At 51.3% G+C, this 23,776-nt stretch overlaps 6 protein-coding genes across 6 annotated transcripts; 3 read left to right on the plus strand and 3 right to left on the minus strand.

Annotated features, from left to right (window-relative positions):
* Positions 1-666: 666 nt before the first annotated feature.
* Positions 667-3,355, plus strand: N7466_001074 (cell differentiation and development protein Fsr1; the record flags this gene model as incomplete). The annotated part of the gene is made up of 4 exons (XM_057160472.1): positions 667-775; positions 833-1,111; positions 1,182-3,017; positions 3,096-3,355. 4 exons carry the CDS (start codon positions 667-669, stop codon positions 3,353-3,355), a joined length of 2,484 nt encoding a protein of 827 aa, XP_057026720.1.
* A 1,359-nt stretch (positions 3,356-4,714) lies between these two features.
* N7466_001075 (rRNA (cytosine-C5-)-methyltransferase NOP2) lies at positions 4,715-7,018 on the plus strand (the record flags this gene model as incomplete). Its single annotated transcript, XM_057160473.1, has 1 exon — positions 4,715-7,018. One exon carries the CDS (start codon positions 4,715-4,717, stop codon positions 7,016-7,018), a length of 2,304 nt encoding a protein of 767 aa, XP_057026721.1.
* A 490-nt stretch (positions 7,019-7,508) lies between these two features.
* On the minus strand, positions 7,509-11,331 carry N7466_001076 (putative MATH and UCH domain protein; the record flags this gene model as incomplete). The annotated part of the gene is made up of 4 exons (XM_057160474.1): positions 7,509-8,085; positions 8,143-8,776; positions 8,845-10,944; positions 11,031-11,331. 4 exons carry the CDS (start codon positions 11,329-11,331, stop codon positions 7,509-7,511), a joined length of 3,612 nt encoding a protein of 1,203 aa, XP_057026722.1.
* Positions 11,332-12,478: 1,147 nt separating this feature from the next.
* On the minus strand, positions 12,479-13,635 carry N7466_001077 (deoxyhypusine synthase; the record flags this gene model as incomplete). The annotated part of the gene is made up of 2 exons (XM_057160475.1): positions 12,479-13,357; positions 13,420-13,635. 2 exons carry the CDS (start codon positions 13,633-13,635, stop codon positions 12,479-12,481), a joined length of 1,095 nt encoding a protein of 364 aa, XP_057026723.1.
* Positions 13,636-14,753: 1,118 nt separating this feature from the next.
* Positions 14,754-21,281, plus strand: N7466_001078 (MYB DNA-binding domain protein; the record flags this gene model as incomplete). The annotated part of the gene is made up of 2 exons (XM_057160476.1): positions 14,754-19,217; positions 19,275-21,281. 2 exons carry the CDS (start codon positions 14,754-14,756, stop codon positions 21,279-21,281), a joined length of 6,471 nt encoding a protein of 2,156 aa, XP_057026724.1.
* Positions 21,282-21,735: 454 nt separating this feature from the next.
* On the minus strand, positions 21,736-23,455 carry N7466_001079 (cation diffusion facilitator family transporter; the record flags this gene model as incomplete). The annotated part of the gene is made up of 4 exons (XM_057160477.1): positions 21,736-22,136; positions 22,210-23,015; positions 23,093-23,143; positions 23,208-23,455. The coding sequence occupies 4 exons, from the start codon at positions 23,453-23,455 to the stop codon at positions 21,736-21,738; spliced, it is 1,506 nt and encodes a 501-aa protein (XP_057026725.1).
* Positions 23,456-23,776: the final 321 nt, after the last annotated feature.

The following is a 23,776-nucleotide window of genomic DNA, read 5'->3' on the forward strand; positions in this document are numbered from 1 at the left end:
GTCGGGCAAAATGGGTTATCAGATTCACTGACCGCCTTCCTAATTAAACTTCGCCCTACATACAAGCTTAGATTTACTACGTCGTATAGACACCTCATTTACTAGGCGACAATATCTTTTCCCAGTGAAGATGTTCCCAGATATTCGGTATCGATGGCTCATACGGGCCTGGTCTCTCTAAAGATACACGGGAGCCTTATAATCTATTTTTGATATAGAATCTCTGTCCCAAACTTTCCATATTGTGTTCTGTACAATCATTAAAGTTGAAAAGTGCATAACAAAATACCGGTCTGGACTCTATGTCTATGAAGGCGGTGAGCACCTCATGAGGGTCCGTCCCCCCAAAAAGCCACTCTCAACTTGCCCATAACAAACGATTCCCCAAACATTCTGCGGACATTAATTGGCCTTCTTTTCTCTCGTCATTGGCTGGGTCTCTGCCCTACACATTCCCATCTGTCAAGGCGCGGAACGCGGTTCATCCTGCTGTCTTCACCCCCTGGGGGACTCAATTTCGCTTACTGGTGGATACTACGGGGGTCAGGAGAACACCAGAAGCTCCACGGCTGACGCTTTGACGCCCTCGGTCAACCCCCGGCTTCACCCTCTACTGAACCAGCCACTCAGCCCGGCCTCGTCGCGCGCTGAAATCATTTTATGTACATGGCCTGGCAATCTCAATCGCCCATGGCTGGTATCGGAACACCCGCAGGAATGGTTGACGGCCCGTCCACTGGTGGTCACCCACAGGGGACCGAATACACTCTTCAAGGTAAGAATGCATTGAAACTATGCCCACAGGGCAATGGACTAACCATAATTTCACTAGGTGTGATGCGATTCTTGCAGACAGAATGGCACCGACACGAGCGCGACCGAAACGCCTGGGAGATCGAACGCGCGGAGATGAAGTCTCGTATCGGCCAACTAGAAGGAGAGCTGCGGACTAGCAGACGCCTGCAAGAGTCACTGGGCAAACACGTTCGGTTGATGGAGACGGCTTTGAAAAGAGAGCGAGAGAAATCGAGAAAACTTTCGAACAACGAGAGTGTCGATGACATCAAAGACCCCAAGGAGATTGCGCGCGAGAGCGTGGAATTCTTAAAAGGTAGTTGCTGCTTCAAAATAATGCTGCATCTCATCGTTTGACGCTTACTGATCTTGATACTGTTCTTTAGAGCAACGGTTGAACTCAGACTCCAATGGAAACATAGAGGATCCCAGCTCGAGTGAATTCCGTGAAGAAGATGAACGGGAGAAGTCGCGTGTCTATCTAGCCAAGTGTGCCCAAGAAATCGCATACCACGTCATTCCTACATCCCACCCACCTCCAGATCTCAGCGACCCAGATCTCTCAAGTCACTCATATGCGAACCAACAACTATCGCAACAAAATTTGGAAGAGGCATACATTCAACAACAACGACTAAAGGCCAACCATATGCTTGGACGGGAGGCGATTATCCCACACCATCAGTCTATGGGGAATCAATACGCGGAAAATATGAGTGCCTCCCAAGCTCGAGGCCATAACCAGTATAGAGAGGGTTCGATGCCTCGTGATGCCATGGATCGACGACAGCTCGACACCCAACAGCCTCCCGTAACAGCCATTGATAACCGAAAGCAGGCATATGAACATGGTCTGATTGATGAACGTGCTGTGACCTCCCAATCGGCATATGAGGCACAGGGGCCTCAGGTGGCGGTCAAGGAGGAGCTGCCCCAAAGGGCGAATGACGAGGGTGCCGAAGATATGGACGGGTGGAATTTTGATGAACCCACAGAGAACGAACAAATTACCGAGCCTATGCCTCCCCATCGTCCCGATACGGATGCATTCCCCAACGCCAACTTCGTCGCTAGTGGTACATCACCCTCTCGGGGCGGATCACTTTCACATCGACGAAAGAGCTCTGGGTCTCGACGCAAGAGTGATGGGGCATCCGATGCTCGGGACTTTGCCGCTGGTTTCGGCCAACAAGATACGAACTTTAAGGTCCGATTTGCTCTTCGCGGACACCTGGATGTGATCCGCTCTGTGATATTCACCGGTGGTGGCAGCCCGTCTGAGCCGGAAATCTGCACATGCAGTGATGATGGAACGATCAAGCGATGGATTATACCTGCAACATACGGCACATTTGGAGCTCACGGTCCTAGCACCAGTAACGATTTAGACATCACCAGCTATTTCACACACCGAGGTCATGTGGGCGCAGTCACCTCGTTGGCTGCGTGCTCACCCGGCCAGAACATTTCCAATGGAGGACGGGCTTTAGGTGACGGTTGGGTGTTCTCGGGCGGACAAGATGCTAGTGTGCGGGTATGGGAACGTGGCCGGGTTGATCCTAAGGCGACTTTGGATGGCCACAAAGACGCTGTTTGGGGACTCTGTGTTCTTCCTGGGACGTCAGGTTCTATTTTCGGAGACTCATCCACTCACTACGGTGGACCTGATCGAATCCTTCTCGCATCTGGTGCCGCAGATGGTCGGATTCTGATTTGGGCCGTCAGCGCCCCTCCGATCGCTCCACAGGCGGGATCGCGACGCCAAGGTGGAAGCCGTCGCGCCAACTCGATCTCGTCGGGCTCCAATTTCCCCTCCTCTCCTCAACCTAGTGTTGCTTCATCTACCCCATTCTACCATACTCTTGTCCATCACATTGTGCGCAAGGATTCTCCGTCTCCAACATGCATTAGTCCCTTATCGCTCGCTGGCGTCAACTTTGTGGTTTCATACACTGATGCCTCAATCCTCGTTTATGATACACGAACTGGCGAGGAAATTGTCGGCATGGCCAGCCTTGAGACGTATGATGGAACGCCTTCAACCGGCGTGAACTCCGTGGTTGCTACTACCATTGGATTTGACGGATCTGCCAGTCTTGAACCAAATCGCACCATGGAGGAGGAGGAAGTCGTTCACGGAGCTACTGGCTCAAGTAGCGTGGAGGGCGTCATTATTAGCGGCTACGAGGATCGGTATATTCGCTTCTTCGACGCGAATAGCGGTACGTGACTGCTTGCCCCCTCCCCCCCCCCACTTTTTTTTTTGTCTTTGTATCAGATTCTAACATTTTCATTCCTAGGTCAATGTACATATACCATGTTAGCCCACCCGGCTGCCATCGCTTCTCTTTCCTTGTCTCCGGACGGACGTGAACTTGTCTCTGCTGGCCACGACGCTAGCCTACGGTTCTGGAATCTAGAGAAACGCAGTTGCACCCAAGAATTGACAAGCCACCGTTTGATGCGTGGTGAAGGTGTTTGTGCTGTCGTCTGGAGCCGCGACGGACGCTGGGTAGTCAGCGGCGGCGGAGATGGCGTGGTTAAAGTCTTCTCAAGATGATCTGATGACAGCACTGTATGAATTTATTTTTTTCTTCTTCTCCTGTTTTCTACTGTCGGGTAATTTCCTCCGTTTCCTCACCTTGCTATGATCCCATGGAATGGATGAGCGATTGGCCGGACCAGTTCATTTTGAGCATTTTCAAAGGTGTCCTGTGCAGCTGCCTGGTATCTGGTACTCCTCTAAGTGGTTTCCTTTTCTTCTTCTTCATGTGTACTTTTGATTCCAATGCTGATAAGAAGCCTTTGTCGCGATGATTCCCTGGCGTACATTTCTGATCATTTATCTATTTCTATTTCCAAGGTTCCTTCTTCAATGTCCACATTCTATCACTTGAGCTTCCTTCCCTCTGCTTTGGTGCATACCCCTGGCCCGTGTTCATCCATGTATTTTCTTGTTTGATATCCTAGGTAGGAGCCGTCAGTGTCACTGACGCCTGCTACATAATGTTCCAAGGTTCTTCCAAGGTTTTTGTGAGCTCTCTTCTATGTTCCGGCTTATCCCATACCTTATGTAGCCAGATCCTTGTGTGTAATAGAACATTGAAACCCACGTGCACACGTGCATATGTAGCATTCATTCACGGATCAATACATAGCTCTAAACCCCAGGTGCCAGTAGTTCAATGTTGGAGGTCATTGATTTCTTTAAACATTTGAACGTTGGAATGTTCCTTTTCAAGATCATAAAATGAGGTGATACTACTATGTTAACTGTGCACATGTGATCTTGGGCCGGGAACGTACCGGATGATAATATGCTTGCTCAACAATGCTTTGGCAATTTCATGCCATTTTCGGTTGACTAGGCACAAGGCTCGAAGGCTTTCTTTAGATATGTGGCCTGTCTGTCACTTGAATTAGAGCTGCAAGTTGTTGCTTCAAAGAGAGATGCTCACCCAATCGGCGATAATATGCCTGATCTCCAGTGGTAGGTGATCCATCGTTCAGATTTCCGGGTTTCGGTAAAAGTGATTACATAGGATTAAGGGTAGGAAATAATTGTTGTTGAGTGCTAGAGAATACAAAAGAGAGAGCCGATTCCAGGTAGATCCCAGTAAAAGGGGCGCCAAAAACGGTGTCCCAGGTAGCCATTTTCGGTGCCCAATTTACCGTCAACTAGCGTTGGGATGTAAGGATTCAACATTGAATGTTGGGTTCCTGCACATGAAGGTTGTTCCTTCACAGAAGCAAATGTTCTGACAACTAACTGGTGAGCTCCCCAAGCCGTGAAAAAGTGATTTCCGACCGCCTTTTAATTTTCATTTACTGCCACACTTGACCGCTGCCCAGGAAAAAAGCCCGGAAAAAAAAGTTTCGGACGCAACTATCCACCACATAATAAAACACATCACTCATAATGGGTGTAGGACGTCGCATGCAAAAGCAGGGCCCTCCGGGCCCGCTCGATGAATCGAAAATCACAATGCTGAAGAAGCGCAAGGCTACCGAGCCAGAGTCGGCCCCTAAGATTGCTGAAGCTAAAAAGCGCCGCAGACGATCCAGCGAGAAAGAGGTGGTGAACAAGAAGGCAGCTCCTAAGAAGGCCAAGGTCAATGGCGCTGCTGATAAGACTGCTGCCAAGGTTGAGCCAAAGAAGGAGGTTTCCAGCAAGAAGAAGCCTGTCCCTATGTCGGACTCAGAAGATGAGGAGATGGAGGACGACGAATTCGATGACCTCGAGGGAGTCAGCGACGGGTCATTGGATAGCCAGGACGATGTTGTGGGGCTTTCAGACTTGGAGAGTGACGATGGTGCCGAGGACGACTCTGTTCTGGACTCTGACGAGGAGAACTACACCCGTACAGCCATGTTTTCCGACGACGAGGACATGTCCGATGCCGAGGAGAGGCTGACCGCAGCCAACATCGAGGGTCTTTCTCAGAAGCTCGATGCTGAGAAACAATTGGAGGATGAAGAGGCCGAGCAGGAGTTGCGGGACGATGCTATGCAGACCAACATCGCTGGCGACCGCCCCAATGTCTTCGATGATCAGACCCAGCAGGGACTTGCTCCGGATCTGCAACTTCTTCGCCAGCGCATCACCGACACAATTCGCATTTTGGGTGATCTGAAGACTCTTGGCCAGGCTGACAAGTCCCGTACCGATTACGTCGACCTCGTGCTCAACGACATTTGCACCTACTACGGCTACACCCGATACCTCGCCGAGAAGCTGTGGAACCTGTTCACTCCCATGGAGGCATTTGCTTTCTTCGAGGCCAACGAAACCCCTCGCCCTGTCGTCATTCGTACCAACACTCTGCGCACCAACCGTCGTTCTCTCGCCCAGGCTCTGATCAACCGTGGTGTTGTTCTTGAGCCCGTCGGCAAGTGGTCCAAGGTTGGACTGCAGGTCTTCGAGTCTCCCGTTCCTCTTGGTGCCACCCCCGAGTACCTTGCTGGTCACTACATTCTCCAGGCTGCGTCTTCTTTCCTTCCTGTCATGGCGCTTGCACCCCAGCCTAACGAGCGTGTCCTCGATATGGCCGCCGCCCCCGGTGGTAAGACTACTTACATCTCTGCTTTGATGCGCAACACTGGCTGTGTCATCGCCAACGATGCCAGCAAGCCCCGTGCTAAGGGTTTGATTGGTAACATTCACCGTCTCGGCTGCAAGAACACCATTGTCACCAACCTTGATGCCCGTACCGGTTTCCCCAAGGCCATGGGTGGCTTTGACCGTGTCCTTCTTGATGCCCCTTGCACCGGTACCGGTGTTATCTCCAAGGATGCCGGTGTCAAGACCTCCAAGAACGAGCGTGATTTCTTGGCCATTCCCCACATGCAGCGTCAGTTGCTCCTCGCCGCTATCGAGTCCGTTGACCACGCCTCCAAGACTGGTGGTTACATTGTCTACTCCACTTGCAGTGTCACTGTCGAAGAGAATGAGGCTGTCGTGCAGTACGTCCTCCGCAAGTGCCCCAATGTCAAGATTGTTGACACTGGACTTGGCGGCTTCGGTAGCCCTGGTTTCACCAGCTACATGGGCAAGAAGTTCGACGCCAAGATGGCTCTTACCCGCCGTTACTTCCCCCACCGTGAGAATGTTGACGGTTTCTACGTGTGCAAGCTGAAGAAGACCGGCCCCACTCCCGTGGCCAAGGCTGACGAGACCACCTCCAAGGACCGCCACCAGAAGAAGCGTACCAGCTCTCAAGGTGCTTCTACTGATGACGATGAGGAGATTGACAGAACTCCCATCGGACGTGAGGAAGAGGCCTTTGCTGATCTTGAGGGTGGTGCTTTCGGTCCCTTCGAGGCTGATGATGATTCTGATCGCATTGGCCGCGCTGAGCGCAACCGTCTCCGTCGTAAGGGTCTCAACCCCAAGGGTGTTTTGAACAAACCCAAGCGTGTCAGAGAGCCCAAGCCCGCCGAGTCCACCGAGGAATCTAAGGAGGAGGAACAGAAGAAGCCCGAGGCTAAGGAGACTGAGTCCAAGAAGGCCGACTCCAAGAAGGCCGACGCCAAGAAGGCTGAGTCCCCTAAGAAGGCCGAATCCAAGGAGACTGACTCCAAGAAGCCCAAGGCTACCAAGAAGACCGAGGCTAAGAAGTCCGAGTTTGCTAAGAAGTCTTCCAACCAGCCCCAGGGTGAGAAGAAGACCTCGGTTGTGCAAGGAAAGCTGAAGGAGAAGAAGCCTAAGAAGGCTTTTAAATGATCTGTTTGACACCCGAGCATAAATCGTGTATCCATAGCTCTGGCATTCAATGTTGCCAAGTCTGAAAAGCATCTTCATTTGTGGGTGGACGGCGCACTGGACATATACCTTGTTTTCTAATGTTTCAAATCTCAATCCCAATGTCAAAAAATGATTCAAGCGTTAAATTCAAATTCCAATTCCAATTGAACTTTCTATTCAAATCCAAGGCTGATCGCAGTAGTGTTGAAAATCTTGACGCATGTGTAATAAGCCTGAAAAGAGCGCAAGAAAGTAAATGTCGCCAATCGCCGTATATAAGCAAGCACATGTAAACCCCCAATCCCAAAGCCTCCCATTCCTTCGCTATATGTAGTAGAATCCAAAGAATGACGCTCCCCATAAAAGGGGCCAAAAGAAAAGTGTAGTATGTAACATGCAATAAACAAAAATGAACAAAAATGCTAACAATGTGAAAAGAAAAACTCCCACCGTGCTTAGAAAAGTCACGCTATGTCCTATAAATCTTAATAACACTCTTGATGCTCTTTCGACAGATCGGGCAAAGGTCAACTTGCTTAGCACACGTCACACAAGAGCAGACATGGCCACAGTCAATGAAGACAGCATCCTGTTCCTCCGAGTAACAGATCTGACACAGATCCGCTTCTTCATCGGCAACTTCCCAGTAGCTGATGCCTTTGCCATACTTCTTGCCATCCTTGTACCCGCCAACATACGAGTTGCCGGACTTCTTCTCAACATATGTTCCCTGTCCATGGCGGACATCTTCGACCCAGTCGCCATCATAGGTATCACCGGTCGGGTACTCCATCTTGCCTTGGCCATGGCGACGACCGAAGATGAAGTCGCCTTCGTAGACGGTGCCGGTGCCGGAAAGATGTTTGCCGTTTCCGTGATAGTAGCCCTTCAGGAACTCGCCGCTGTAAAAGTCGCTCGTGAAGGTTGCTTCGATGGTCTTAGTTCCGGTGAAGCCTTGCACGGGGTGGTTGCGTGACTTGGCCCAAAGGTACTGGACCAGACGGTCGGGACTGGAGAAGAGGCCGGAAAGTCCAAGTTGAGAACGTCTATTTGGTTGTTAGAAGGGTGTATATAAAGTGGGCATGGTTGGGAGAATTGCTTACTTGGCTTTGGTCAGCTTGTCCCCGACGATTATACATGATCCATGGGGCACGACGACGTCCATGAAGTTCTCGGCTGGAGACACTGTTGTGACGGTGGTTCCATCCACACGCTTCCACATCAGGAAATCCTGTCGGATAGTTCGCTTTAGGTGCTTCCGAATCGATGCCTTGACGTTTGCCTCCAGCTTGGAGAAGAACGAGCCCACAGTGCGGAGTACCTGCTTATCTTCATCGAAAACTTGAATGAAATAGTATGCATGGCCAACGGGTAGTGTGACTTCGGGCTCGGCTGGGGCAGACCCTGAGGAGCTTGCCTCTGCAGGAGCAGGGACAATGGGCTGAGGGGCAGATGAGTTGGCATCATGAGCTGCAGCGACAGCCAGGACGGCATCGTGCTCGGCTCGCTCGTCAACCATAGCATCAGCTTCTGGAGATGAGGTTGCCAGAGGCGGAACGGAACTTTCTGTGGGGCTCGCATCGCCTCTGGATGAACTGGCAACGGCGTCTCCATTGTTGACCAAAGGTAGAGATTCACTGCTTTCGGAACCCAATTGCTCAACAATGGACTCTTCAAGCTTGTCCTCGGTAGTGGTAGCGGAAGGAGGATCGGGAATAGCAAATAATTTCGCGTCATCTGAAAGTCATTCAAGGTCAGTAAGAAAATGATTGTTTGCGATATGTTTTATAATAAATGAGACTCACCCTCAGATATAGCCTCCATCCAGAATCGCATAGTACCAGCCGAAGCGTCCAATGGAGTGTTGAGATCAGTAATATGCTCAAAGGCTAGAGTAGGCCCACACTGAGCACGAGTGTGGCCAATGTGCCACAGACGAACCCGTTCGGCTCCAATAACCTCCTCACCAGCCGACTTCCAAAGAGCGATCTTCTTGCGGAGCTCGGCCAGGCGAGATGAACGTGGCAGAGTCATGTACATGACACCATTGTTTGACTTGGCTTTGGACATGAGGTCATACGTGTCAAAGAGGTCACCTAATTGATCATACTCTGGCAGCGAGTACACTTCAACCTGAACATCACTGTTCAATGACTTCTCAGTGGAATCCGGAGTGGGGGTGTATACGCCGGTCTCGTAGTATTCTTTCAAGGACTTTGGCACCTCCCACGGTCCTTGAGGGCCAGGTAGAAGTTCTGAAACCATGTCACTGCGGACATACATTGCGACGACGGGGATGTCATGGCCCTTCTTGTGATCCACGGTCTGAGTGGAATCAAGACCAAGGTGAGCGCCTAAGGCGGTCTTCTGAGTCAAGCATTCCACACGATTGTCGCTGCCATCATCGAATGCCAACCACTTGGTTCCTGGACCAGCAGGGCGCAGGATACTGAAGAACTTGCTGGAAGTGCGACGACCACGGTGAACAACGTAGCCGTAGAGGACATACTTGCTACCTTGACCATCAATCACCCAAGGTGTGAGGTCCAGCTCGTCATCCAGATCCACCCTGTTGAAGTTTAATTGCCAGCGCATGGCCTTGTCGAGGGTTTGGCGACCGAGTTCCACATGAAGAATGGGAGGAAGTGCCCAGCGACCATTTTTAGCACCCAGATAGTCTTTCATAGCCTCTCCTGTGGATTTGACCTGGTCGGACTGCACACAGATGCGAGAATTGAAATCGGTCGGCAAAGTATTGATTTGCTCCACATCACCGGCAACTTGCAGGGATTGACGGGAGGGACTATCAAACAGCTTGGCGAATTCTTTTCCAGCATCTGTGCCCGCGAGCTCTAGCTCCAAGGTACGGCGCAGTCGCTCCCAGAACTCAGACACATCACCCGAGAACTCACGCAAGTTGCGTAGAGTGGAGGTGATGCTGTCGGTGTCCACGTATTGAAGTGACTTGGTGCGACTACGTAGCTGCCACAACAACTTCTGCATAGCATCACATAGGGGCTTTGGCTTGGCATCGCAATTGGTCAAGTGTTCCAAGACATCAACATTTTGAATGATCTTGCAAAAGGGCGCAATATGCAGCCACGAGGCAAGACCTGCAACTTCGGCGCTATGGTTGATGACCGAGTCTCCAAGGGGGCGATAGCCAGTCAAGGCGAGACTATCCCAAGTTGGCTCAGAGTCACTGGGGTGCCACCACAAGGATTTGGTCGGGTCATCAATCACGCGGATATAAGCATCAAATGCGAGAGTGTCATTGTTGAGCAGGGCCCGATGCTGGCCTCGTCGACGGTTGTGAATCTGGTCCCATGGACCATGGAAATATGTCCAACCCCAATCTAGGTTGTGTGGGTTGAACTGATGGCACGATGACTGCATCCATCCCGTTCGTGGTTCATCGGGGTTGTAGGCGATAACACCAATCTGTGCCGATACCCGCCATGGATCGGACTTTGTACCGGTACGTCCCTCGGGAGCCGATGCCGCGGCGGGATACCGAGATTTATAGTCGTTGAGCCATTCTGCAGAATTGGTTGTGGCGGCGGTCTGGATATATGCGTCGGGCGGGATCTCATTGAGAACGGTATCGGGCTCTCCTCGACGAACAGTGAACTCGGTCTCTGGAATTTGCTCATCCGGGTTGGGCATTGTAGGCGAGCACTCCAGGTACATACTCAAGGAACCGACATTGTTACCGCGGGGGTAGAACTTGATTCGCCACCAATATCCACCAATGAAGGCCGCCGGGGAACGCACAACCTTTGCACGGTTGGGGGCCTCGGGGGTGCCTCGGACGCCCTTGAACTTCCATGTCAAACGAGCCTTCTCCCTGGGCTTGTATTCCGGATCGTCTAAATCCCGAAAGAAATTGGTTTCCCAATATGTGTCTAAATTATTGACATCCAGCATGTTAGTAAACCAGAATTGTTTCCTCGTAGTGATTTCTTCCCCAGGGTTCTGGATTGACACCTACGGTCACAAGCACTGTAATCCGCCTCGGCACCTTCAATTTCCTTCAATTCCTCCTCATCTGGAGTAGATCTATCCTCTTGAAATTCGGCCCAGTAGGCATGTTCGGTCTCCTCGGGCTCTCTGGAAGGCGGTGGGGTCGGAACCCGAGTACGTTCCTGGGCGGAAACCGACGTTGGTGGCACAGAGCCTTCGGGTGTAGGACTCGGCACGATATTGGGTTCCGAGAGGTTTGACGGGGTGAGAGATCCGACCTCGCGGCCAGTCCCTGAGTCATTGGGCCGCAAATTCCTTGAGGAATCCATTCTGTAAGAAATTCTTCAATGCAATGCAAGGGAATGGGACTAGTCAAAGTAGACAATTCATCCAAGATAACAATTGAAGTTGGCGATGTTCTCGTAGGACTTCTTTTGCGGGGAGGGGTTTTTTCTTCTTCTTTTTTTTTCTTTATCGGGGTTCTCTCGGGCTGTAACGAATGGAGAGAGATATATATATCAGCCTTGTCTGGAGGCAATGAGGGATTGGAAGAACGAGAAAGAAAGACCGTGTGTATGAATATATACGAGCAGAGAGTGTTGGAAAGAGAAAGAGAAGCAAAGTAGGGAAAGAAAGGGAAAAGAATTATGATAGAAAAGCCAACGATAAGAGAGTCCGGGGGATTCGCGGGATTCCCAAGTCAAGTGGGGAAAGTCAAGTCAAACTCGGGTGGATAAGCCACGCGGTGATTTCTATCTTTGGTTCCTAAATCGGTAATACTTACAGTTTCTATGGTCATTTGCCCCCATTGATTACTCTTCTACTAGATCACCCAGTCTTATTTTCAATCATTTTCTGCTATTTTTCTGCTATTTTTCTTTGTTTTCTAGAAAGCAAGAGGCTACGATTAAACCCCAAGGAAAAAAACCGGAGAACACAAGTCGCGGTGAAGCCCCCTCTCGATCGGCAGTGGATCCGGACCCAAAGGCTCCACTTCAGGGCAGCCAACGGATCCCAACCTTAAATGCATTTTGCTGATAAAAAAAAATGTAAAAAATGTTCTGAGAAGTTTCTGCCCTTTGCCACTCCGATCGGCTAACCAGGATTTCTGCATGTTGCCACTCTGCTTATGAAACATTATGAAAACATGTTTCTCCTATCCCCGGCATCGGCAAGGGAGGGCTTGTGGGACTGGGGAAAATGGAGTTGAAAGACAAGCTGACAGGCTGCAATACGAACGTGGGTCGTCAGACCTGGTCAGAGTCAACTCAGCCTTGGTGTTGACCTTGTCGGGTGCACTCAAGAAGATTCAACCTTGGGAAACTCTCATCAGCAGGCTGCCCCCCCGGCCCAGGTGTTGGGCCAGGGCGAGTGGGCCAAGGGCGAGTGGCTTCGCTCTGATTGGTGAATCCTTGTCCGGTCGGACACGGGACCCTGCATTGTGTGCGGCAAAGTATCGGCACACAACAGGCGCCCTCAGTTCTGTGCTGGGGCTGCGCGTGCAAACGAAGCCGCAACAATAAGAGGAAAAGCCACAGTGGCCTCGGCGTAGACCTTGACGGCGTTGGCGTCGCTTTTAATCTTTCCCCAGCTCACAGCCTCGTCGGGTCGGGCACCTGCGTCACTGCCATCGAATTCCTGCGCGGTGTTGACGTACACAGCGTGCTCCGCACCGTTCCGCATCAGACACGCGTTAGCAATGTGATGCTTAACAATGCCACCTCCCAAAATGATCATACCCGCCCGGGCCGCACGCACGGCCATGGTGTTGATCCGACGCACATCCTCCACAATGTCCACTCGGAGTCGCTGTGGTGACGATTTGTAGGTGTGGAAGTAAAGCATATCCCCAAGTGATCCATCAGTCAGGGCAGGGCAGAAAATGGGGATGTTGTTGCGGGCAGCCCAATACAGAACCGAGTCCTCATTGTTGATTTCCCGCCCCAACCGCTCAGTAATACGGCTTGGAGTCCAGTGAAGCTCGTCTTCTTCATTTCCTGTCTCCTGGGCCTTCTTCTTGGCTGCCTCTTGCTCCTCTAGCATGCGATCCAAGATAGGAACCAGCCAATCTTCAAAGGCACAATAATTATTGTTTGGCACCAGCAGGTTACCAATACGGTTGAGGCCCTTGGCGCGTAATCCAGCACCCGGAGTACTGAAGGAGCCCATATATGTGGGAGCCAAGCATTTAATCAAATCCTCCTCCACACCCCCGGCGGTGGTGACAATGGCCGATACATGATTGTGCTTCACTAGGTAACGAAGGGTATCGCGCAGACCGGAAGAAATTAAATTTGAGGTATAGCCGAGGAAAATGGTGGTCTTTGCGCCGGTTTCAGGGTCCCGGAAGGCACGCTAAGAAGAAGGAAAAATATGTCAATAAATGTGACAGTGATCTTTGTCATTGAATCACCTACCATCTCGTTGATAATGCGGGCAGCCTCGGCAACCGCACTGCCCTGGAAGCCCATGTTCGTCATATTGTCCACCAGTTCGGCAACGGTGATATCACGACCCTGGAACTTATCAAAATCCACTCCGCTCACTTCGTGAGTACCCTCGGGAACCGGCTGGGATTCCACGAGAACCGCATTGCTTGCGGAGGTGGGGGGTGCGGCGGCTGACTGGCTCATGTTGGTTTGCAAAAGATAATTGACAGGGGCAATAAGAGAGTTGGGTGGGTATGATAAGTGAATTGGAGACTTCCAGAAGGACAAGAACCCCGTATCTGTGGGTTCAAATGTTGATTTATGTGGAACAGTGCAATGTAGTGGGGGTGCTATGATATCTCTGATATATAATTTTTTTTTGGCGGGGAACGATAAAGTAGACACCTGAGGCTATAGTGTAGCCTCATATCTCAGGCACCAAGCTAGGAAAAAGGGTCCATCTAGTAATACTGACTTCGTTATTTCTGTAAATCCTTTCCGATCAAAAATCAACTCCACAGCTTAAAACGTTCAGAGAATTCCACCCGTGGACGCAATCAAATTTCTCAATCCACGTATTCAGATAAAAAACTGACGATATAGATGATCCCCCCAAATTCCAATTAAGGATGAACCCCCTGTCGTTTCATGTCGATCAGCGGCGTTTCGGGCTCAGCACTAGCTACCGGTTTCGCCTCGTTCCTGTGGAAATTATGCAGATGGCCATGTGCTTAGGATGGTGGATCTTTTTAGGTAGGCCAGCGTCAAATCTCTGTAAAGAATTGCATATTTACACAGGGTTGTAAGCCAAGAATCATTTCCCTTGCACATTATGACATGACAGACCAGGAATTTATGTGCAAGGCAAAAGTATTAAAAGCATCTTCAAAGTCGAATGGAAATTGAGTTCTGGTGAGCTGTCTCCAACCTATAACTAGTTTGTTAATGGCGGCTCCACATGTGCACGGGCACCCTTTGATTTCTGAAATGTACATGACGAAGAAACTCATGCAAGAGTGTCCGATGTGTTAAATGTCGGGTGGTTTTAAAATGAAAAAAGCCTTCCAAGAGTCTACAATACCACTCGTATCATTGAAATCTGCATGTTCGTACACTAGAATGATGCTAACATCTTGAAAAATCCCCACGATCAAGATCGTAATTACTGCCTCGTGGTGGTCCGTGCCCAGTCACGTGATAGAGAGCCCCCCAAAGTCGGGTCCAGCCAGGTGCGAGTTCTTGAATCTCTGCATTCCCGGGAACCTCTCCGTCTCCAACCCTTTGTTAGTTTCCAGGTCGTCTTGTGATAGCATGACCTGGTAATGTCGTCCAGATTCCCCCCATCGTCTGGGTATAATTCCCGCGACCGTTCACCCCATCGCTTCGGGGACCGTCGACCACCTGCCGGTCCCCGTGGCCCTGACGACGGCAGCGCTCCATTCGGCAGGGAACCTCCCAGTGGCCCCCGCGCCCTTCGCGCCTTGGGTGACACCCCTAGAGGTAATCACTTTGGACGAGGTCGTGGATATGGCCGAGGCGAATTTAGAGACAGAGACCGAGACCCACGAGACCGCGACCGCGACCGCGAATTTCGAGACTCCCGCGATGCGCCACCATTCCGTCGCGATCTAGACCGTGAATGGGTTCGCCGCGATCGCGACTTTGACCCTCGAGACAACCGTATCGGCTTTGGACGAGGCCGCTCAAGATCCCCAACACGCGACTTTCGTGACGTGAGAGAGCCCCCCGGCCGCGACTTTGATGTGGTTCGCATTCGCCGCAATTCTCGAGACAGTATCCTATCTGCATCATCTGGTGGTCCCGATGGCCCACCCTCAAATGGCGGTCATCCTCGAGGTGGCTCCATGCGTGGCCGAGGAAGAGGAGATTGGGATGGTGGTCGTGGACGAGGTCGCCCATCTTTCTTCGATGACCGTGAGCAATTCCGCCGCCGTAGTCGATCCCGTGATACCTGGAGAGACCGTGGCCGAGACCGTATGATGGATCGGGACCGGGATCGCGATAGAGATATGGACCGGGATCGCCCTCCTCTAGATCGCCCTCTTCCTGACCGACCTCCGATGGACCGACCTCCTATGGACCGACCTCCTATGGATCGACCTCCTATGGATCGACCTCCTATGGATCGACCTCCTATGGACCGACCTCTTACTGACCGACCCCCTCTTGATCGCCCGATTATGGACCATCCCCTCTTGGACCGTGCCCTTCCCGACCGTCCTACTCCAGATCGGAACCGCGGATTGGACCGAGACCGTGAGCGCGATCTCATTCGAGACCGTGACCATGATCGCAATCTAGATCGACGTGAAAGGTTTGACCGACGTGAAGAATGGGATGCTCGTCGATCGGAACGTGAGGATCGTGACCGTCCTCTCGAGCCATGGAAAAGGGAACACCCTCCAAACCGAGCAGACAACCGTGCCGGCTCGATTGCTCATGTGGGACCTTCACCAATGGCCCCGTCCATTTCGGAGAGGATGTCTGATTTAATTACCCAAGATCAGGGTCGCAAAGCATCGATAATCTCCAGTGTTGGCGGTCATGAGGCTAGACGCGATAGTGCCCGATCTGACCTCTTCCCTGTGCGCACCGAACAGCCCAAGGATTTACAACCTGTCAACCAGCAATCACCTCCCCCATCAGCACCGCAGGTTCCTGCTTTTGGTTCTGTGGCTACACCGACATCATCAGTATCCACTTCTAAAGGAGCATCCGAAGGGCGTGCGGCAAATGACCTGTCGGTCCAGGCGGAAAAGACCCAGAATGAACCCCTATCTAAATCAGTGCCGCGAGCTCCAACTGGTCCAAAAGCTGAACGGACTTACTCAATGGCACAAGCTGCAGATAATTCGAACCACAATTCTGACAGCCGGCCTCCCCAGGAGATCCAGAGAGCTTCCATGCAGCTATCAGATCGGTCTCCACCCACGGCCCCAGCCGCGATGGCCAAGCGGGATTCAATCAGTGGTCCAACAGAATTCCAAGGGCCTTCAAAACCTCACTCCATCTCTACATCCCCTATCATTTCTCGCCTACCCCCACCGCCGCGCTCTCTTTCACGGGATCCATCAATCTCTCCTCAAATGCAGACATCCAATATCCCGACAGGCCCACGCGCATATCAACCCCGACAAGGCTCCTCGCCACGAGGAGGACACAAGGGAAATAAGCCTTGGGGCCGTTCTGGGTACAATCGTGCACCGTCTGTTTCAACTGTTACACCGAAGAAGGAAGCAGAGGAGCAAGAGCCCATGCGTCCTCCCAGCGAAAGATCTCAGGATGAGAGCCTGCAGGCATCTTCGGGCCCGATGGAGGATGTGCAGAAAGAAACGACTGTCACCGTTCCATCAACGCATATCCCTTCACCAAGCTCTCCGTCTATGAATCTTGCCATTCGCAGCAGCCCACCGCCTGCCCCAATGGTTAGGTCCACACACCAGGAGGATAACCAGACGCGGAATGTAGAGCAAGTTCAAAAGCAATCGCGCGATAGGGAGGAGCAGAAATCCCGGGAGCTGAAACTGCAAACAGCGAAAAAGCCTGAGCAAAAGCCTGAGCAACAGTGCGAGAAAAAGGTTGAAAATAAGCCTGAGCAAACTGTTGAGCATGTTGACGAGCAAAAGGCGGAGAAAATTCCCGAACAAAAGCCCGAAATAATTGCTGAGCAAGCCGTTGAGCAAAAGAGAGAACAGAAGCCAGAGGAGCAGCCAGAGGAGCAGCCAGAGGAGCAGCCAGAGGAGCAGCCAGTGGAGCAGCCAGAGGAGCAGCCAGTGGAGCAGCCAGTGGAGCAGCCGGAAAATCAACTGGATCAGCGGATAGCAGAGCTTCCCGATCTACAGGCAAAGCAAAAGACAGATGTGGACCCGAAACACAACCAGAGTCTAGAGCAACAAGAGGCGAAAGCAGCCCAAGAGACCCAGTTACAGTTGGCATCCGATAAAATCACCGAGAATGCTCTTATGCCCGTGTTTGGACAGTCCAGTGACGAAGATGACGAGGATAGCGGGACTTTTAGCGAAGAATATCTGGAAAAGCGAAAAAGAAGCTTCGAAAGGGACATGGAACTTCTTCGGGCCGAGCTGCCTCCCTCTCCTCTAGAAGATCCCCATATCCTCTCTCTTCTCATGAGAATCCAACTCTTGGGTAAAATCGCCCAAGGAGAGACGGCAGACTTAGCTGTCCCTGAACCCCTTGCATCTGTTGAGGAAGACGCAGGCCCTACTATTTCCAACGACGAGCGAGCTGTGGCATTCATTGCTCCAGTCGAAATAATTGAGCCTGTCCCTCAGGCTGTGACCCCACCCGCTGTGGTACATTCTGAATTTGGCGTTGCCAGCCTGCCTTTCTTGAACACTGGTCCTCCAACTCCACTGTCTGACATAGAAGCATCTCAGGACGATGATTCTAGCAAATCACAGCTCAAGGAAGCGTTTCTTAATGAGCTGTGTAGGAAACAAAGAGAAGTTGCGCTGAAGAATGCCGTCCTCAGAGAAGAATACATGGCTTATTACAAGCCTTGGCGGTTGTCCGTCTGGGAGCTAGATCGCTCTAGGAACAAGAAACCTATGACCCCTGGCCCTGTCTCTCCGCCACCACCTACAGTCCCTGTTACTCCAACCGTGGTCCCGGATTCCCGTGAAAGACGATACAAGGGTAATAGTGAGCTGGATTTCCTCAATGCTTTGAAAGCCTCCGAAATTTCTGCCCAGGAGGAATTAGAACGACGGAAAACACAAATGGTTACTGCTCGCCCTGACTTGTCCCGCGAAGCCATAATTCCAGATATGCTGGAGTCAGGAGAGGCAAAAGCCCGGATTTACAAGGATGTCAATAATGCTGTGAAGACCGATGATGCTTTGGATGTATTTGGCTTCCTACCACCCGCCAACGACTTCACTCAGAAAGAGCACGAAATATTCACAGATGCTTTCATGACCTATCCCAAGAAATGGGATAAGATTGCCGAGGCATTGCCCGGTCGAGATTTCCAGCAGTGCATTGTCCACTACTACCTCACCAAAGAAGAAATTAAGTATAAGGCAAAACTAAACAAACGATGGAGTAAGAAAGGAAAGGGGAAGGCTAGGGTTAAGGGTCCTAAGTCTAACCTTCTGATTGCTGATTTAGGGGTAGTCAAGCCTGACTTCGATGGCGAGGAGGATGTTCCAGCTGTCACCGATACTGGACGTCCCCGGCGTGCTGCTGCTCCGACTTTTGGCGATTCAAATGATGGACAAACTGGGAAAGAAACGGAACCAATTGAGAAGCCTGCACCTCGACGTGGTGCCCGTGTGGGCGGTACCCGTGCTCCAAAGCGCAGCAAAACAACCGAAAAGGATCAGCGAACTCAAGGGCCACCGCCGGCACCTGCACCGGTCGCACCACCGCCTCCTCCGCCGCCGCCTCCGCCACCTCAAAGCAACCCACCTCTTGCTGCTTTCCCGAAAATGGAATTTGGTGGGGATGGTGCGATGGAAGGTGGATTGCCTCTGGATCGTGAAATGAGTGAGCGGGAGGCTATCATACCTGCTTCCCGACCCAGGGTTGGACGAGGACGGGCAAAGGAGGGTGTCTATGTTTTTGAATCTACGGAAACTGATCCCACCATGACCCCCAAGCCAATGGAGGGTGGATATGGGTCCCTGCAACCAACAAGCTATTGGTCTGTTCCTGAGCAACGTGATTTCCCTCGATTGCTTGCACACTTTGGTCGTGATTTCGAAGGAATTTCGCATTTCATGAAGACCAAGACTACGGTGATGGTAAGGGCTGACTTCTATTTTGGCGAAAGTGGACCCAGGCTAATATAGTCAACACAGGTTAAAAACTACTATCAGCGCCGCCTCGATTCAGGACAGAAAGACTTCGAAGACCTGCTCTTGACTGCGGAGGACAAGAAAACTCGAGGGGAGCCAACTGGCCCTCTTCCCATACCCAGTGTTGCCCCCAAACGACGTTATGAGGCAACCCCTTCGACCATTATTCCTCGTCCCCTTGCCCCTCACGGCGACTTGATGGCGGAGGCAGATGAGTTACGGTTTTCTTCCAAGGGCAAACCTCTTGCAATGTCTCCTCAGCCGATGCCACTCCATGGACGCCCTATGTCCGAGAATGAGCGAGGTGCCAATCGTTATCCGACTCTAGCACAGGCATCCAATGTGGCTCCAGGGCCTCCGGGTGCTACAAGTGTTAGTGAGGATGCTCGTACTATGCGAGGCCATCCAAATAGGATGTCTGGCCCCCGGTTAGGGTATTTCACCGATGATCGCCGTGATTCATCGATGCTACCGCACTCAGTCCCACACGGCCAGGAAATGCAAATGTCATCACGGAATACTCCCGCTGGATCTACCATTCCCGCTGATTTGGCACGCATGGATGCTTTGTCCGGCCAGGTCTACATGACTAGTCAGGCCCAGCCCTCCATTCTTGGCCCGACTCACTCACGTCATCCTAGCCTGACACAGGCTCCTGGCTCACCAACACAGTTGCACAGACCAGAGCTTGATATTTCTTCTGTGCACCGTGATCCATTCGGACAAAGGCAGTACTACTCGCTTTCAAGTCAGCAAGGGGGACTCCAATCACCACGTCCTGTTCTATCTCCTGTTAAAGATGTGCCACGACTGAGCGGTACTCCAGCTCCCGATTCCAAGGTGCCTGCGAAGCGCTCTAATATCATGAGCATTTTAAACGACGAGCCAGAGGAGCCTCAGCCTAGGAAACGATTTGCGAGTGAAGCTCCATCTGCACCAGTCTCCGCAGGGACATCGGGGCAACGTTCTGCTTTCCAGAACATGGGTCCAACTCGAGTAGATGAAAATTCCATGTCTGGTGCTAAGCCCTCTGGTTACGGACAACCCAACCAGTATCAAACGTCATCGCGTGGTTACCCGGAATACCCCAGCTATGGACCTCCTCCTGGCAGTGCAGGAACGTCAGGCACAACTAGCGACTGGATGGCACGCTTTGATCCTCGCTCTCAACAAGCCGGGTCACAACCCCAGCCTCCTCCGCCTTCGCAGCAAGGTAGTAACCGTCAAACTGCATCGCTGGCCTCCCAAAATCATTATTCGCACTATGCATCTGCTCAGTCCCAGTCGGCCGGTCAAATGAACAATCTTACAGTTCCGTCTCCCGCGCCAACACCGCCACCGGGTTCTCAGCGTCCCGCTTACCCAAATGTCTTTTCTCAACAATCCTCTAGTCAGGTACACGGGTCATCTAATTCCCGTGATATGACATCCCAACCTCAAGCATATCGACCTGTATCCCCATCTTCGCGGGCGAGCAGTGTTGCCTTTGGCTCCCGGCAGGATCCACCGACACCGGCTCAGCCATCAGCAAGCTTGTATGGTATGGTGGCGCCCCGCCAGTCTGGTGGTCAAACTGCGTATTCCCCTGTTACCCCATCTACCCCGGTATCCGCGCAACCACTCGGTCAAAGCTACCAGCAGCATGTCCAGACCTTTGTGAATGGATCACACCGGTCGACCCCTGTGAGCTTGGCCGGTGGCCCTCCTGCGTATGGACACAGCACTCCTCCTCCTCAGGGTCAAAATGGTCGATCTATGGCAGCACTCTCTGGTCTTGGACGATCGTACACTCCGCCGGCAGGAATGCACCCTTCAATGGGCGGCAATGGCATGGGCTATGCGCAACCGTCATCAGCATCAGCATCTATGCAAAATCTTCATCAACGGCCCCCGGGACCGGGTTCGCTGGGCGAGCCTACTTCTACACCAAACCATCACCGCGTCTACAGTCAGGGCTCGGTACAGGGTGGAATGCCACAACTTCACCCATCATCGCAGCCTCCTCGTTAATTTTTAACTTTTTTTTTTCTTGTTCGACCCTTTCGCACGTTTCTTTTGCTTTTCTTGATTTTGAAGTCGACATGAGGATATTTGCCTCGTATCTGCGCACGTGGAACGCATAGGAATCCGGTTGTACACTAGGGGCGTCTTGTTTTTTTTTTTCTTCTCTCTTATCACGAGGTTGGCAATGACTACGGTCATTGCGGAGGTGAATTCCCATTTGTTATATCTACTAGTTTTATCTATTTCTTATCTATATGTACAGTGAAACGAATGAATTATGTATTACATGTTTTAATACCGTTTACGCCAATTTCAGTAGTAGCACAAGCTTGGTTGGTACATACCCTTACAAACCTCAATCTTGGAACTAATATACCAGGCCCCATTGGATGACATTGGTTATCAAATCTATATGGGTCCCCGTAGAAGTAGGTCTTTTCTTGTTCCGATACAAATACCGTTACCGTTCCAACTGGTTCATGTGGCTTGGCAGATTCCACTCATCATAATCCAAATGCACAAAGGCACGATCTACGGTCGGCACACTCTCCAAGATGTATTGAAGACTCTCGCCCACGTCGTGGCTATCACGAAGGCTAGTCTGCTCGTCGACAACCAAGTCGACCTCGACATTGAGTTTGTCACCCGCATAATAGGCCTTGAGATCCTGTACTTTCCGGATAACTCGCGAGAAACGCATAGTCATGTAAAGAAGGATGCTGTGGTCGGTGGCGGATGCCGCTGCGCCTGTCAACCGACGAATGTACTCACCGGCCGTCTCGCCCCAGCTCCACATGATGTAGACAGAGAGGAACAAACCTCCCAGAGGATCCAGATACCAAAGGCGCGCAAATGCTCCAACTGTTGATCATGCACACATTAGTATACTGCACAAAAAAAGAGAAATGAAACGCCTATCGGACATAATACATACTCAGCGGGAAAATGATGCTAAATGTGTTGAAGATAACGTCCGTCATGGCGTCCTGCGCAAGGACCTGAACACTTGGACTCGGAATCAGACGGCACCAAATCCAACAGAGCAACTTGATCACGACGGTCGCGGCCATAAGCACAATAGATGGCATAGAAAGCTCAACGATAGCATGATCTTCGGCCATCAACCTGTTCACAGACGTGATGCCGACCTGGAAGAATGAAGTAACCATAATAACCGAAAACACTAACACGCTCAACGGTTCCAGCCTGCGTCGACTGATCGGGTATCGATTGCGATCTTGGCGTTGAATCAAAGTCATGGTCACCCAAATAATGACAGTACTCAAGAAGTCCAGTGCACCATCAACCAGGCCTGCAAGAACGGACATGGAGCTTGTCAAGGTCATAATGCCAATCTTGGAACCCAGTAGGATGACATTCGCAGCGAAGTTGATACGGATAGCGAGATTGATCAGCCGCTCTTCTTTTTCTGGAGACATGTTCGCGTGCGTCTCCATGTCTGGAATGTGGCTGTGGACACATGGTTCCTCTTCAGACGGGGGTGAGAGCAATGGCGCCGTTTCATCCGGGATGCGGTACAAATTATGCGGAGTGCGCTTGATCTTGGAACTGATCGAGGGATTGGCATCCGGGGACGGATGGGAATCCTCTCTTGGTGCAATGTGGTGGTGACAGCCATTGTACTCCTCGATCAGGTTGTGCGGGAGGGATGAATCGAGTAGGCGATCGATATACAGATATTGTGAGATCAACTCATTGTTGTTTTCGTAGTACTTTCGCCTGGATGACAGATGAGCATTGATGATATTGCGGAAATTGTAGAAACAATGGAGACAAAGGAAAACAGTTGGACTTACACTGGCTTTTTCAGACCCTGTAATGATTCAGGTGAGCGATAGTATTGTTGCCTGCCAAGGTGTCAGATTAAGGGACTGATTAGATAAGATCGTGGAAGGAAACAATTCGACGAACCATTCATAGCGGGCGTTTTTGTGTCCAATAAGCAGCGTGCCCCGCCGGAGAAATTCTGGTGGGGGTCCAGATTCTTCGTCGAGATCTTGTAAAGCTGTGCTGGAGCTTCGACTAGGTAGGAACATCCTGAGTCGCTGACCGCGGGTGGTGAAGATATCATTGTCGGGTTCTAAGCTTGGACGTCGGGGTAACAGGAACCCGGGCGAGTCAGGCGTTGACGACAATGGAAGAAAAGAGTCGTGACTCATTTTGAGTTTGTTATTAGTTGTTTCTATATCATATGACAGTCGCGTCCCGTGAAGCTTGGTGAAAAGCTCTTTGGAAAAAAAGCAAGGAAGGTGACGGTCTGACACAGCCCCTGGATGCCTGGTTTACTAGGCATGGATCTCTTGGCACGGATTGGTCATGATTTACAAATTAGTAGATAGAGACGAATCAGAACTACGTGCTTAACCTCTACTTGGGACAGTACTTTGGAATAATAGCTACTATACCAGTCCTATTTGCATTTAATTTTCAACTACCAACTGGGGGGAATCGTGTGACGAAATTTGGCGCAAGTACCACCT

This window comes from Penicillium verhagenii, assembly GCF_028828195.1.
Source record: "Penicillium verhagenii strain IBT 33310 chromosome Unknown utg000002l_segment0_segment0, whole genome shotgun sequence".
Classification (NCBI taxonomy): Eukaryota; Fungi; Ascomycota; class Eurotiomycetes; order Eurotiales; family Aspergillaceae; genus Penicillium; species Penicillium verhagenii.